General features: G+C 47.0%; 1 protein-coding gene across 1 annotated transcript; it reads left to right on the top strand.

The window, feature by feature from the left end:
• The first annotated feature begins 204 nt into the window (after window positions 1-204).
• Window positions 205-7,452, top strand: LOC121348882. Its single transcript, XM_041458864.1, has 2 exons — window positions 205-234; window positions 6,179-7,452. Exon 2 carries the CDS (start codon window positions 6,250-6,252, stop codon window positions 6,865-6,867), a length of 618 nt encoding a protein of 205 aa, XP_041314798.1. The 5' UTR covers window positions 205-234; window positions 6,179-6,249; the 3' UTR covers window positions 6,868-7,452.
• The last annotated feature ends 6,472 nt before the right edge of the window (window positions 7,453-13,924 follow it).

Genomic DNA, 13,924 nt, shown 5'->3' with positions numbered 1-13,924 from the left:
CAAGCCCCATTGCCACCCCAAGCCCCTTTGCCATCCAACCCTCTGTTCCCACATTTTCTACATTTTTTTAAAATAACTTTAAATTACACAATTAAAATGAACCAACTTTTCCCCATTTTTTAAAATTCATCAGGAAATCTATAAATTTTCATGTTAATTTTTTTTTTTACCTTTTCTGTTGTCAGAGAGCCAGTGAGAAGATTATTTGCAAGGCCCTACCCTGTTCAGAGCAAGGTGAGGAGCCCTGGTCTGAGCATCCCCAGCCCCTCCCATGAAAGCAGTTCAACTCCTACAGCTGTTGCAAAAGCAGCAACACCCTTAAAAGCAGCACCTTCCATGGTGGCATCTGTTGAGAAATACCCAGTGTATAGCCAGTGATAAAGAAAGCGGGAAGGTAGGTTTGACAGAAAAAAATGATCTGTCTTTAAATGTAGCACACACATATATAATTATTAATTCATCCCTCTCTATTATCTTCAAACCCAGCAATACACAGATTTCCTCCAGGCCCTGCTCTGTAAGTACATCTCTGCTCCACAGAGTTTTCCAACATGTGCCTAAATGCTTTGCTGCTCTATTGTCACAACACATCATTTGTGCATCTCCTCCACATATATGTACATGGAGTTTTGTGGTCCCACAGCCACTCCTGAGCAAAGAAAACCCCATAACCCTGCTGGGCCCCCCAGAGAAATGCAGAGTTCACCCATCCAGAGTCTCTTCCCAACACCAGAACTTAAACTCATATTGTCATTAAAATAGATACATTCCAAGAGTACTAATAACAAGGGAAGACTTCACAGGCTTTATTAAAATATTTAAAGCAAGTGACACCAGCCTGTGTGCTAATTTAATAAAAATACATTTAATAATTTAATTTAATTATGGTAATTTAAGAATGCAATAAAAATATATTTTGGATCTCTTATCAATCTTGTTCCCTCACAGATGCTTTTTCTTTTTATTCTGGGGAATTTTAATAAAAGCACAAAGCCGAGACTGCCAGAGTGCAGAGCTGTTCTCTCCGGGAGAGAACCAAGAGCCCTCCTGCAGCTCCGAATGACGTCCATGTCTCATCAGGTCGCTGGGACAATTTGGATGCCGGATTCTCTGCTTGTAACCCCTTTTGGGAATGTCATTGTTCTATATTATGCATGACACAGATCCTATACTATACACAACGCAGCTGCTGGTGAGAGGGAGCTAGTCCTGAGATGCAGAGGAGCCCCCCGAGCTCAGCATGGCTTGTCTGAAAACAGGATTTGCTGGTGGAGGCATCCGCCACCTCCTCCATCGGATTCGCCATCCAAGCCCCACGAGGCTGCCACGGAGGCACCGAGCCCTGATCTGCAGGGACATGGTGGTCCCTGCCCCTCCACTCACTGCCATGCTTCTCCTCAAAGACACCAGGCTGGTTTCACTGCGCTCCTTTTCTGGGGAAACTGATACACTTGCTTTTCACGACAGCTAACTCAAGATGTTGATTTCATTTTGCTTTTCTCTCTTCTGCCACGTGCATGCACAGTGAACATAATTTTTAAAGTTTGATGACTTTCAGGAAGATGCTATCCGTAACAATAGTGACATCTGAGATAGTCCCACCCTGGCAGCCTTATAGGAAACTGATTGGCCTTTCTCTGGAAAATGCAGGCGGGACTACCAGCCTCTCTACAGTTATAGATTTATTTGCATTCAATATTTAGAGCAACTGCCTATACATTTCTAAATACAGAGAATTATTTTGAAAGAGTTTCTGAATCAGTTTGCAATTAAAAATGACACAGTTGTGTAAAGGCAAAAATAAAAACTTCATAAAAGGGATGTTAAACAAGGACTATAGGAGTTAAGCACGCAATGAATCAGTCCTGCTTTGACAAAGACAGCCTCAGTAAGGATTTAAACTTTCTGAAGTCAAAAAGAGGAGTATTCAACACACAAAAAGACTGAGAGGGTGATCACCCATTACAAGGGAGCAGAGGGAAGATCGCCATAATTGTATAGCAGCCAGTAAGAGTCAACCTATAATAAAGAATATATGAGTAGACCTAATTAAGAGATGCTACATATTATCTAAGAAATGTGGCAAAAGGCTCATGCCCCAGAAAAAGCCATACTGCACAATCTGATCAGACGGTACAGCTAAAAAGACCAGGCAAAATGGGAACTGAGCAGTGCCAAGACCTGGTATCCAAGGCACTTGTACCCTCCCCAGCCCTCAGCACGGCAGGAGCTGCTCTGGCTGTTTTGACAGAGGTGGGTGAGCACCTGAGCTCTCTGGATGTGCAAAGGAATACAGGCACATGCGGGAAACTATTAAAGGACTAGATTATTTCTTAAAAGAGATAACGTTTTCAAAGCACACAGCACAATGCAATCATTCAGCAGAGAGTCAAATGTCACAGTGGATACAGCTGCAAGACAGTGTCTCTCTTTATTTACAGTAAAATATGTCAAATAGGGAACACAAAGGCAGCGTCGGGATAAACATGGGGCTGGAGCACACAAAGGCAGGCAGCATCCGCAGCGCATCAGACAACCTGAATAAAAGCCCCGATTACAATACCAGCCCAGTTTCTATGGTGCTCTTGAGTTAAACCCTCCAAACACTTTACATAAATAAATAACTGGCATCCCACATTTTAGTCATAAGCGAGGACTGACATAGCCTTAAATTTGGGCTACAGAGCAGCAGAAAGTAGAGGTGCTCCAGAGGGAGGATGTGCACAGAAAGGAAAGGCTTGACATGAAGAATCGGTGGTGTGTCTGCAGGCAGGCCACCTGAGTTTGCACTTTGGAAAGCTACAGTGAAAAGTGATCGAGATGTTATCAGTGGCATTGGAAATGAAAGGGGAAATTCCACTGTGAAACACATTTTAGTACAAACAGGATCAGGAGCCTGCTTCATGTACACATACCATGTGCACCAATATTAGTATTCATACATCTCTAATAAGCACAGCGATTTCAAACTCTTTCATTTGTGTATGGCTCTTACTTCTATCAATTTTTTTTTTTTTTTTTTTTTTCCTTAGGTAAAGAGGTTACAATAGTCTGAAATCAAGATAGAGTAAGTGGTGCAATTATGACATTTTTTGAAAAATACTATCATACCCTGAAGGTGAATTTCACAAAATACCCATCTGTAGATTAATCATATACTCGCCCCCCTCCATAGTTACAGTAAAAGTCATTACTGATAATAGGGCTAAAGACACAGATCCATGCAATGCCCTACAAATACAAGCAGGTATTCCATAGTTGACCAAGCAAAGTTTTTATTCATTTTGGCCTCTGTGCTAAAGGTGATTTTGTCAGGAAGTTCAGATCCTCTGCCTGACTCCCTCACCTAATTGCAACAAAGAATTTTCCAGGCTCTGCATCTGCCTTTTGAATATTTCTGTAATGATAACTTAGTGATAATGTTACTTAATAACTTATGATGTTTAGTATAAGAAAGTATCATGTTTCCATATTTTTATCACAGCTCAGAGAAAAGTCTCTGTGATCCACATATTCCGTGTTCTTTTCATTCCTGTTGGTCGTGGGTCTGTACTGCTGCTCAAAGGACATAAAGAATTAAAAATACATTATTCATTTGAATTAGTTAAAAGTGGATGACACCCTGGTGTAGGAAGGTGCTCGGTGGCTCTGGGGTGAGCTGGCCAGTGGAGGTATGTTACAGGTTCTCCAGCTGCTGGCTCCAGCACGGCCCGTCCCTCACCCTCTCCTTGATGTCAGCTCAGATCTGCAAGCTCCGACAAGGCATTTCTGCAATGAGGATGGGTCACTGCATCTCTTTCCCCGTGAGAGTAGTTCACTGTGCCCACTGAGACCCTTTCTTGCCAGGGTTGCGATCAAAGAGCTCATTCACTTTACCGGGCTTTGTTACTCGGGTGGAAGCTCCCCTTGTACTCAACAGGCATCTTCACTGCTCTCTGGCCAGCAGCGGTGGCAAAAGCCACCATATAGGATTTATAATTTTATTCACATCTTTGCCAGCATTGCTGACTAGGATAATGTTGAGATATGGAGAACGAAAGTAGTTGGAATGACAAGTGAAAAAGCTGCTGGAGAGGAGAGGCACAGCAAGGGCAGCACCAGGAGCTCAGCAAGGGGCTCCAGGAGCTCCAGGGCAAAGCACGGCAGCAGCCTTCAAAGCTGTTCCTTCTCCTCAGTACAAAGCCATTTAAGTGCACTCTTTAAGTTGAATGCCATGTACTTTTACATAACTGAAGGAAAACAAATACCCCATTAGCAGATAATTAGCACTTGGACTCTGAATACTTGTTTAAGGTATTATGGATCGACCTCCAGTATTAGGAGTGATTCATGTCCCCCCATATATTCAGGCATCCTTGTTTCTTTTTCTGATTATAAATTTCTGTGCCACGTATCTGTGTAATGTTTATGAGATGTTCAGAATTACACTCCAGAGACAGAAGATTTCTCTACCCAGAGAAAAGGTTTAGCAATGTTAATGGCTAATGGTGGGCACATCACTTTTCCTTCCACCTTGCAGTCAAGAAGTCCCATTCATATTATTCCGGGATCATCTCTCGAGGTGGATGGTGGATTTTCTCAGCCATTAAGCCCGGTCCCAGCAGGGGTTAGGAAGTGTTGTGAGGCCCTCGGGCAAACTCACCCCGGGAACTGGACCTGGCGGCACCCACACCATAGAAACTCTCAAAATGTGGTATCAAAGACTGCCAAAAACAACCAGGCAGCTGCCGCCTGGACCGGCTCTTATCGGGCGTCACAGAGCAACCTGTCGCCAGGGTCTGGACTTTTAGAAGCATTTTACATGGGTGGGCACAGCTTGTCTAAAAATTCGTACATTTCCAAAGGCTTCCTCTCCACTGGTATTTTCGCAATAAAATAACAGGGAGAAGCGATCTCTCCCCACCTCTGTTTCCTCATAAACCAAACAAAAATAATAGTCCTTGAGCACATTTCCAATCCTGCCAGCATTACCCAGCCATCTAATACTGCTGCAGTGTCTTTAAAAAGTGCGCACCAAGTAAAGATGCTTTGCATCAAAACCTTCTCACCCTCGAGATTGTCTCTGCCATGAAAACCATCACTGGCTGCTTTGGCAAGTAATGGTACAAAGCCAGTGCTCACAACTGCAGTACAAAGTGTCCCAGCTCAGCCTGACATCCCTGTCCCAGGTGATGCTGCCTCTCTACCCTCAGAGCTGTTCACAGGTCCAGAAAAGCAAAGTCCAAACAGCGGCTTAACATTAAACCAAGCAGCTTGAGTTTGAGAGAGAGAAGAGTCACCTCCTCTTCCAGCTCCTTCTCACTGAACCGGAGAAAAGAAAGCTGAAACACAAATCAAGTTCCATTCTACAAAATTAATCATTTTCACTTGGTTCTTTCTGTGCCGGCTTTCATTCTGTAATTATGCAAAAAGACACAACGTACTGCATGGTGCTATTGATTAGCAAACCCCACAGCTGCACGGGCGGACCCGCAGGCAGTTTTGAAAGAGGCATTTTAAAGAAAGTTTGTTCCTTAATACTACGATATTTATGGTCCCCCTTCTGATTTGGTGTGATAATGTGGATGAGCTTGTAGTGGGGAGCAAGTGGCAGTGTGAGAACATGCAGTTTTTATTCCTGCAAAAAACTTCACAAGAAAGTCACCAGGAAATTATTGAATAGAAAATTATCTCGTTGCTATTGAATTATAATGCCAAAAACCCAGGGAAAAGATCTCATTCTCTATTAAATCCAGTAAGATTTGTCAAGTAGTTTCTACAGAATGTGCATAGGTTTCTTCAGACTTCTATCAGTTTCATCTCTCCAGAGGGTTTTGGAAGGGTCAGAGGATATTTCCCTGTTATCAGCCAAACTGATGTTCTGTTTAAATCATACGATTGACAGTGTTTATTTTTCTCTTATTAGGACTCCTGTCATGGATAGAAAGGAATAAGTCTTATCAGCAATAAGGCTTACAGCCAGCTGGGTGAAATAGGAGAGGCCATAGGGTGTAAAGAGAACTGGATTTGTTTATATTTATTTTTAGAGTTTTATTTTTAAATCCTAAAGCACATATTTAAATGCATCAGTGCAAATTCTTAAAATACTTATAACAGTATCAACTTTAAAAAATTGCCCTGCTGTTTATTTGGTTATCTTGCTACATTGCTCAATACTATTGTTGTGTCCTCCAATCAGGCACCGAATGCCCAGGGTCCCGGTGTGTGGAATTTCCCAGAGGCGGGCACAAACATCCACGAGGGCAGCAGATGAAAAACTCCTGCTCCAGAAGCTTGCACACTTCTCCGAGCAACCACCACTGCTGTCTGGGTGACCAGACTCCCGTGGACTGCCAGGGGGTTTCCCAGGTCGGCACTACCATGAGGGTCCAGCTGGAAGGGCACGGCACAGCACGGCACGGCACGGCACAGCACGGAGCACCGGGGCAGTTCAAACATTGCCTCGCAGCCCGGCACGGTGGGCGCTGCGAGGCCGGCTCTGGCGGCCACAGTGGCGGCTGCAGAACTGAGTGCTCCTGTCCGCAGATCCCGGGGGAACGTGATCCTAAAGTGATGGCCGTTCTCGGGAGCCATCGCCACTCGGGGAACAACAGAATGTCAGGTCCTGACATGTCTTCTCGAGAGAAAAAACACAGCTCCGTGTGGCCACGGCGTGGGAAAGGAGGCCGCTGCACCATTTGGGAGCCCGCAGCTCTGGTGCCGTGCCCAGCCTCGGGCGAGCAGCTCGGAGAGGCTCACGGAGGCACAGCCGGGGCGCGGGGCCACGCTGGGAGCAGCTGGACAGGCCACGAATTCCTGCCGGCGGCCGGCCCGGCGGGGCATAGCAACGGGAGCCGGGGGAGGAACGGGAAGCAGCGGGAGCTGTGAGAAAGCGAGCGGCGCCGCGGGGCGAGGCGGGGGCTGGAGCGGAGGAGCGGAGGAGGAGGAGGCGGCAGGGGCGGCTCGGGCCCTCCCGCCGGGCACGGCTCCTCTCCGAACGCCACCCAAAGCCGCCGGTTTGCGGCCGCTGCGGTTCGTGCCAGCGTGCCCCGGGCTCGGCCCCTAGAGCCGCCGCGACACGCACGGCGCTGCCGCCAGCCCGCAGCGGGGCCGCGGGCGCTGCTGCCTCCCCCGCGCTGCCAGCCGCGGCACACACCGATTGCCCCCCTCCAGCACTGGCTGCCCGCCCGTACAGCGCCGCTGCTTCGGCCGCGGCTGCGGAACGGCATCGCTCCCCCGGCCTCGGGCGGCTTTGGAAGTGCTCTGGGCCCGGGGTGGCTCCGCCGCTCTGTGCAGCCGTGGCTGCTCCGCACAGGGTCCAGCTCCCGAGGGGAACCGGCCTTGGCGGGGGCAGGCATTGCGCAGCCACTGGATTTCATGTCACAAAGGATGTTTTACTGCACGGGTTTGTTCTTCTGCATGAAGAAAACGTTAACCAAAATACAGAGGAGACACAATAGCTGTACAGATACATTAAATATCTAGTTACTACGCAATAAATAATTAATAAAGTTAATCAATTTCACCATACTCTGGTCAAGTAATACCCTTACAACCAATCAATAGCAATAAGACATAATATTTGTATGAGCCTTCTCTTTGCTGTGTGATCATTAATAACCAACAGCTGAGCAGCCCCGATACACAGGCCAGCTAAAACTTCAGGAAGTTTCGATTACATCAATGATTCTGCTTTTAGTTTGTGAAATGCTCTGGAAGTGTCCAGCATATCTAACAGGCATGTAGGCTGGGGTTTCCCAATGAATTTAGGGAAGGTAAATGCCAAGTTTCTCTTAACTTTCAGTGGAAATAAGTAAATTTAGGCCTTTTCAAAACCTTAGCCTTCATATTTTGAATGGTGCGCATCAACAGTGCCAGGTTTTTACCACTTTCCTAGTTTTAGCTGCGAACAGGGAACAGGGTCCTCTCCTATGTAAGGGGGGGGGAAGACAACCTGCAGAAGATTGCTTATTTGTACAAAGTTTACAAAAGTTTGTATGTAAAGTTTACAAAACCGTCACAATTTCTCTTCTGGCATTTGCAGACATCTGCACCTGGCAGAGCTCTCAGCTGGAGGCTACTGCAGGGCTGAGTCATTTCAGAAGGTAGCAACAACTGTCCTGATTTCCTCAGGAGTTAAAATAGTTCCTGACACACAGCAGTTTGTTTCTTGTCCAGCAATTTGGAGAGGGAGGTTTGTCCCCCACAGGATGAGACATGGTGTGGGGGGCTGGTGCTCCTTCCAGGCTACTTGCCTCATTGTCCTGGGTGGACAATGCATGCAGGGGTTGGAGCCAGTGCCTTGGAGGAAACAATGTCGGCTGCTGTCTCAGGCACTGCCGTGGCAGGAGATAAAAGACGGCTTGTACCTCCAGGGGTCAGGCACCAGCCCTGAGATGGTCCTGCCTAAGGGTCCTCATGCCCCTGCTCTGCTCTGGGAGTTCTGTATGTTCAGGTGCACCTTGTCCAGCACCACCACAGGTTTTCTGTCACAGTCAGGGTGGCATTGGGACAGGGGGTGCTCTCAGGCACTCTCTGCAGCTCCTCCAGTTCCTGGGAGCTTAGTATGAACAAGGAAGTTTGCCTCTTCAGGGTATTTTTAGCAGCTTCCTGCCCAATGACCAGAGGATAAAGGCTGCCTAGCTGGATGAGAACAGGTCACTGAGACACAGTGACACTTGGTAATGAACCAAGGCTTGCCAAGTGTCAGAGCTAGCTGTGGCCTAGACTGCTTCTAAACCCCAGGCCATTGCCCTGCTTCCAGCCCACCCTTCCCCACTGCAGTGAGCTCCAGCAGTGTGTGTGAGGCTCCCAGCACAGCTGTACCCCCATCAGCCTGACCTGGCTGCAGTGTTGAGCTCACAGGGTGCAGATGGCCACCCCAGCACTGAGCGCTGGGGCCAGGCTGGGGCTGCCAAACTAAAGAGCCACAGGAGGAAGAACAGAAGAGCTTTGTAGAAATATGTATTTTTACATCAGAGTCCTTTGTATGTACAAAAAAACCCCTCCCTGCTGTGTTAGGAGAAAAAAAGTCCTGTGGGCATTTCAGACCAACCTATTTTATTAATGCAAACTGCCAGATTCAACATGTGAGCCAGCCTGAAAAACAAGAGGCTGAGAAGGATGAATGTATCCATGGTAAGCGCTCGGCAGGCCCGTCAGTCACATCACTCCTAGCTGGGAATCAGAAATAGAGGCAGGCAACTGATAGTGATGCAAAACAAAGATCTCTGTAATTTGGAGTGGGTTTTGCCAACTCTGCCTGGGGCTGTACTGTACCTGCCTTTTCCTTACTGTCAAATGACCTGAGCATTCATGGACAAAACAGTAACAGCAAACATGTTTTGGATATGGAAAATATTTGTGCCAAGTGCTGCCTACATTTGCACACCTGAGTGTGCAGACTCAGAGCAAGCTGCATGGGGCCATGGGCTGGACCCTCTGCAACACTGTGGGCTTTACACAGCCACTTGTTAATTGCTCTGTGCAGCATTGGTGTGAAATGTTCATTTAGGAGTCCAGTGTGCAATTTCAGGATATTTCAAACGATTTAAGAATAACTGCATGTCAGAAAATGTCTATAAAATGAACTCTCAAGAAAAGATGTGAAAAATTTAAACCCCAAGTCATTAAATATTCACGGTGATGTATTTGCTCAGCTCTAATCAGCATCTGAAGAAGGCTGATAAATGCTGCTTGTGAGTAGTTCAAGTAGCAGGATAGGTTAAAGTAAAAAAGAAAGTTAAATCCCAGGATATTAGCAGTCAGTAGAGGGAATTACTTGTCCAACAACAGGATAAAAACCAGGTTAGGATAAAAGACTTTCCCAGATAAATACAATGGGCTCATTCCAATGGCTGTCTCTGGAGATGCAGACACCAATCTCCAGGAAGGGACAGAACTCCAGGTGGTCTCTCCAGGGACACACAGCAAAGAGCACCCATCTGCCCTCACAGGGTCTTCTCTTCCACCAGCCACCTAAAGAAACAGGGTACGTTTGATTTCACTGCCTCTCTAATGCTGTCAGAAGTTGGTACAGATATGCACACACAGAAGAAGGTTGCAGAGTCCAGTTTCACTATGAAACCACACTCCAAATCCCTCTCACTATTTTTGTTAGCAGAAAATATGTCTGTGAAGGCAGGGCACAGAGGACCAGAGCAATTCTGGCAGAGACAGGAGCAGGAACAGAGATAGAAGTTAGGCTCTGGAGTCAACAGAAGTGTGGTTGGGTTTTTGATGGCCTTGGGCCAGTGCCTCTCTGACTCTGTATCCATGAGAAGTGAGAAGAGCAGTTACCTCTGAGAACTGCACATTTGAGCATATGCCATGAGGAAAACAGTGCTCTTGAATCACTCTGCCTCAGTTTCACCAGGAGCAAACCAAGCCAATAACTTCTATGTCTCTCTGGGGAATGCTCCATGATTTAGGCTGTATTTGGGTCATAAGAGACTTCAAAGGTCCTTTGAGCAAAAGCATTAAAGTGCTGCAAAATATGACAAGCACTGGTAGAGAGTGGCCTGGCAGTAAGGCATGCCTGAGCTACAAAATTCTAATCTTGCCTCCCCAGATGATTTTATCAGCCCTGCAATCACTTTTGCAGCTCTTCCTTGAACTTTTCCTTGCTCTAGGTATTTTTTTGTACAAAATGGGATGCCCAGACCCATCATGCTCTGACCCTGATGAGACCCTGACACACCTGGGTGGTCTCAGAGGGATGTGATCACCAGCCCCACTGGAACTCCTTTCTCCCAGCGCCTGTGCGTTATGATGATGAGCTGGGTATCCCTCAGGAGCCCAAGACTTCACATGAGGAAGAGAAAAATCTAAATACTATGGAGGAGGTTTAGACACTGTCAGAAGACAAGCCATGGAAAGAGCTTGCAAAGAGTGTTACTAAATATTTTATGATCAAATAAACCTGACATCTTATAGAGTTTTGGTCCATTATTTTTGTTCAAATTATATGTGCATCTTCTAATAAATACCTCTGCAACCATATACACAAAACATGGGAAGGACAGAGAAAGAAAAATCTTGCTGAACAAGGGAGTTACATACTGTAGGAATGCAGGAGTCTGTGATCTGCGTTATTTCTTTGCTTAAGGCCACCTAGCAACAGCACATAGGTTAATCCTCCACAGACTGAACAGACAGCATCAGCCAACAAGAAAACAAAACATCTCTGCTAGAAAAAAATCAGAACAAGGATTACCCGTTTGCAAGAGGGTTGTAGGAACAGAGAGCAACAAATAAGAAAGAGGTATACATGATACTCCTGCAAAAGGAAGATTTCCCTGTAAATAGAGTTATTGTCCACCTTGTTATTAAAAATACAAAAAGAGCTTTACAACATTTACAGAAAACCTCAGTGGGAGCTGCGGGAGCCCTGCTCCACAGGGAGCTGGGGAGATGAGCTGTGGTCAAGGCTGGTTGCCATCTTAGAGAGTGCTTTTAAATGATAAATAGGGTGTCCTCTAAAACAAAAAATAAACCTCTGGAGCCATATTCCTTCTGCCAGGGCTAGCAGCACCTTCAAGGGCAGGTTCAGATCTCTACAAGCATTTCTTGGATGTTAAGACATGCCATCACTTTCTTAAAGCCATTGTTTGCAGTGACTCAGCCCACTCTCTTTGCAGCTCTGCCAGGCTCCCCCACACCAGGACATTCTGCTAAAGGGGCCCGGGAATACAGAATTAACTCACCAGGAGATTCCCACTGTGCCAGGGCTGCTCCACACAGCTGCTGTGCCCTAGAGAAGACAGCCTGCAGGGCTCGCTGGCCCCAACACCTGCTGTGCCTGCAGAGCCTGTGCTTCGCAGCACACAGGGTGGCCTTGGCAAAGCTGCAGCCCAGGAGGTGTGCTGTCCCCCTGACATTGCCATTCCTGCCACTCTCCCGAAGGAGAGCCACCAGGGATGGGATTTTGGAGAAAAACAAGGTGGGAGGCCACCACTTCTTGCCAGCCTGCTGCAGTGCTCTGCCTGTGTTCCCGCTGCCGGCTGTGCCCCAAGCTGAGTGTCACCTGCTGCTCACCAGTGCCAGCACAGCCGGCACTGTCCCCAGGGCAGCTTCTGACCCAGCCTTTCTGAGGGGTCCGTGCAGCACAGCACACCCCCCTGTGCTCGCTGAGGAATGGTGGCCCACGTGGTGCCACGTGTACCTGCGTGTCTGGGATGTGATTTATGGAGGGTTTATTGTTGCTCCTTTTCTGCTGTTCACCAACAGATGGTAGCAGCACTGCTGCTGTCATGCCAGGCCCGAAGCTGCTCGCAGTAGGTGTTGACTTCTGCTCTGAAACTTTTCTACTTGATGAAAAGTCATGCTTGCCCATCTCCTTGCCCCTCACTAGCTGCATCTGTAGTGCAAATTCAGAGAACACATTCTCTCCCAGCACATCATATTCTCAATTTAAAGCTCTAGGGAGGGACATGGGCAGTTGTTGGGGTTGAATCTCTGTTCACTGAGGCTGATGAATCAAAACATGCTTGAGTATACCAGCAATGCCTGGGCTGAATGCCTCAAACCTTCCACATGGGGCTGCAGCAGTGCATCCTACCTGGCTCTGCCCACAACAAGCAGTTCCCAAATTGTGACCAACACTCAGCTCAAAGACGGGCATCTGCAAGACTCAAATTAATTAATTCATGTATTATTTAAAAATTTAATTCTTAGGTATTATTAGACAAAATTCCAAGCCTTTTGTGTCACTGGTTGCACTGGCCACTGCACTGGACAGGGTCTGAGCCACTCACTGCCTCTGCTGGGTGAGCACCAAAGCCAGTGGAAGCTTTGGCTAAGCAAGGTCTAGTTAAGATGGAGCTAACTACACAGCTCAGGATTTGGTCTGCAGTGAAACTGCTCCACAGAAGAAAAACAAACTAACAAACAACAACTCTGCTCCAGAGGCTTCCCCTAATTCTGTAAAGTGCTTTGAGGCTTGTGAGCAGCTCCAAATAATCAATAATACCATTAACAAAAAGGTGGCCGAATGGCAGCTACCTCTGATTAAAACAGAGCCCTCGGTGTATTGCAGCAAACAGCCATGTAGCCATTTCTCTGATCAGGAGCAGGTCTTTCCTGGTGTCATATAATTCATGTTAAAATCGCAGCAATAAGGCAGACTGCCTTGCAGCTGTTCACAAGTCTTTGGAGGCTGCCATTATACTTCACCTTTTTAATGCTTTATGTATTACAGTTTTATTTTCACCTAAGGCTGTGATCCTAAGCTTCCTCACAGCCTTATCTACAACTCATATTTCAAAGCCTAATTTTCCTGCCCCCAATGTAGAATAAAATAGCTTGCAAAAAGGGCTGCAAGGAAGCTGCAAGTTCTGCGGTTTTACAGCCCTTCTCCATCAGATCTGTATAGGTACTATTCCTCATGGAGCCAAAAACTTCCCAGAGAAGTACTGTAGCTAGAAGATATTTCTTGACCTGATGTACACTCTGTCCACCCCAGCTGGTGGAGAGATTATGAAATTTTAATTGGACTGAGAGCAAGATATCACTATAATTGGAGCCCAAGTGCCTGCACGAGCCTGAGATCTAGGAGCTGCTGGAAGTCCTCGACAGTCGCCAGTGGCCCCAGTGCCTGAACATGCCTGTGCCCCTGCACGGAGACTGGTTCCCTTCCAGAAATAAAGGGTTTTGCAAAGGAAGAATGCCCAGGCCTATCCAGGTTTCCACCGCCTCTGAGGTGACACTCACAGCAGCACAAGAAACCATGAGAAGATCCCAGTTCATTCTATCACAATCTTTTGGGAACATATGTTCCTTGTCACAAAAATGTCTCTCTGCTGTAGTGCTGGCAGTGGACTCTCACTGCAGTGAGCTGTGATCCCCTTCTCCAGGGCCTGGCTGGCTGGGCAAGCCTACAGTGGCTGTATGAGCACAGTGGTCCCATGGCAGGCACAGCCTGCTCTGCAGCACAGCATCTCAGGTC

Source organism: Pyrgilauda ruficollis, unplaced genomic scaffold (genome assembly GCF_017590135.1).
Source record: "Pyrgilauda ruficollis isolate IOZ18807 unplaced genomic scaffold, ASM1759013v1 scaffold13, whole genome shotgun sequence".
Classification (NCBI taxonomy): Eukaryota; Metazoa; Chordata; class Aves; order Passeriformes; family Passeridae; genus Pyrgilauda; species Pyrgilauda ruficollis.
This window is presented reverse-complemented; position numbering and strand designations above follow the sequence as displayed.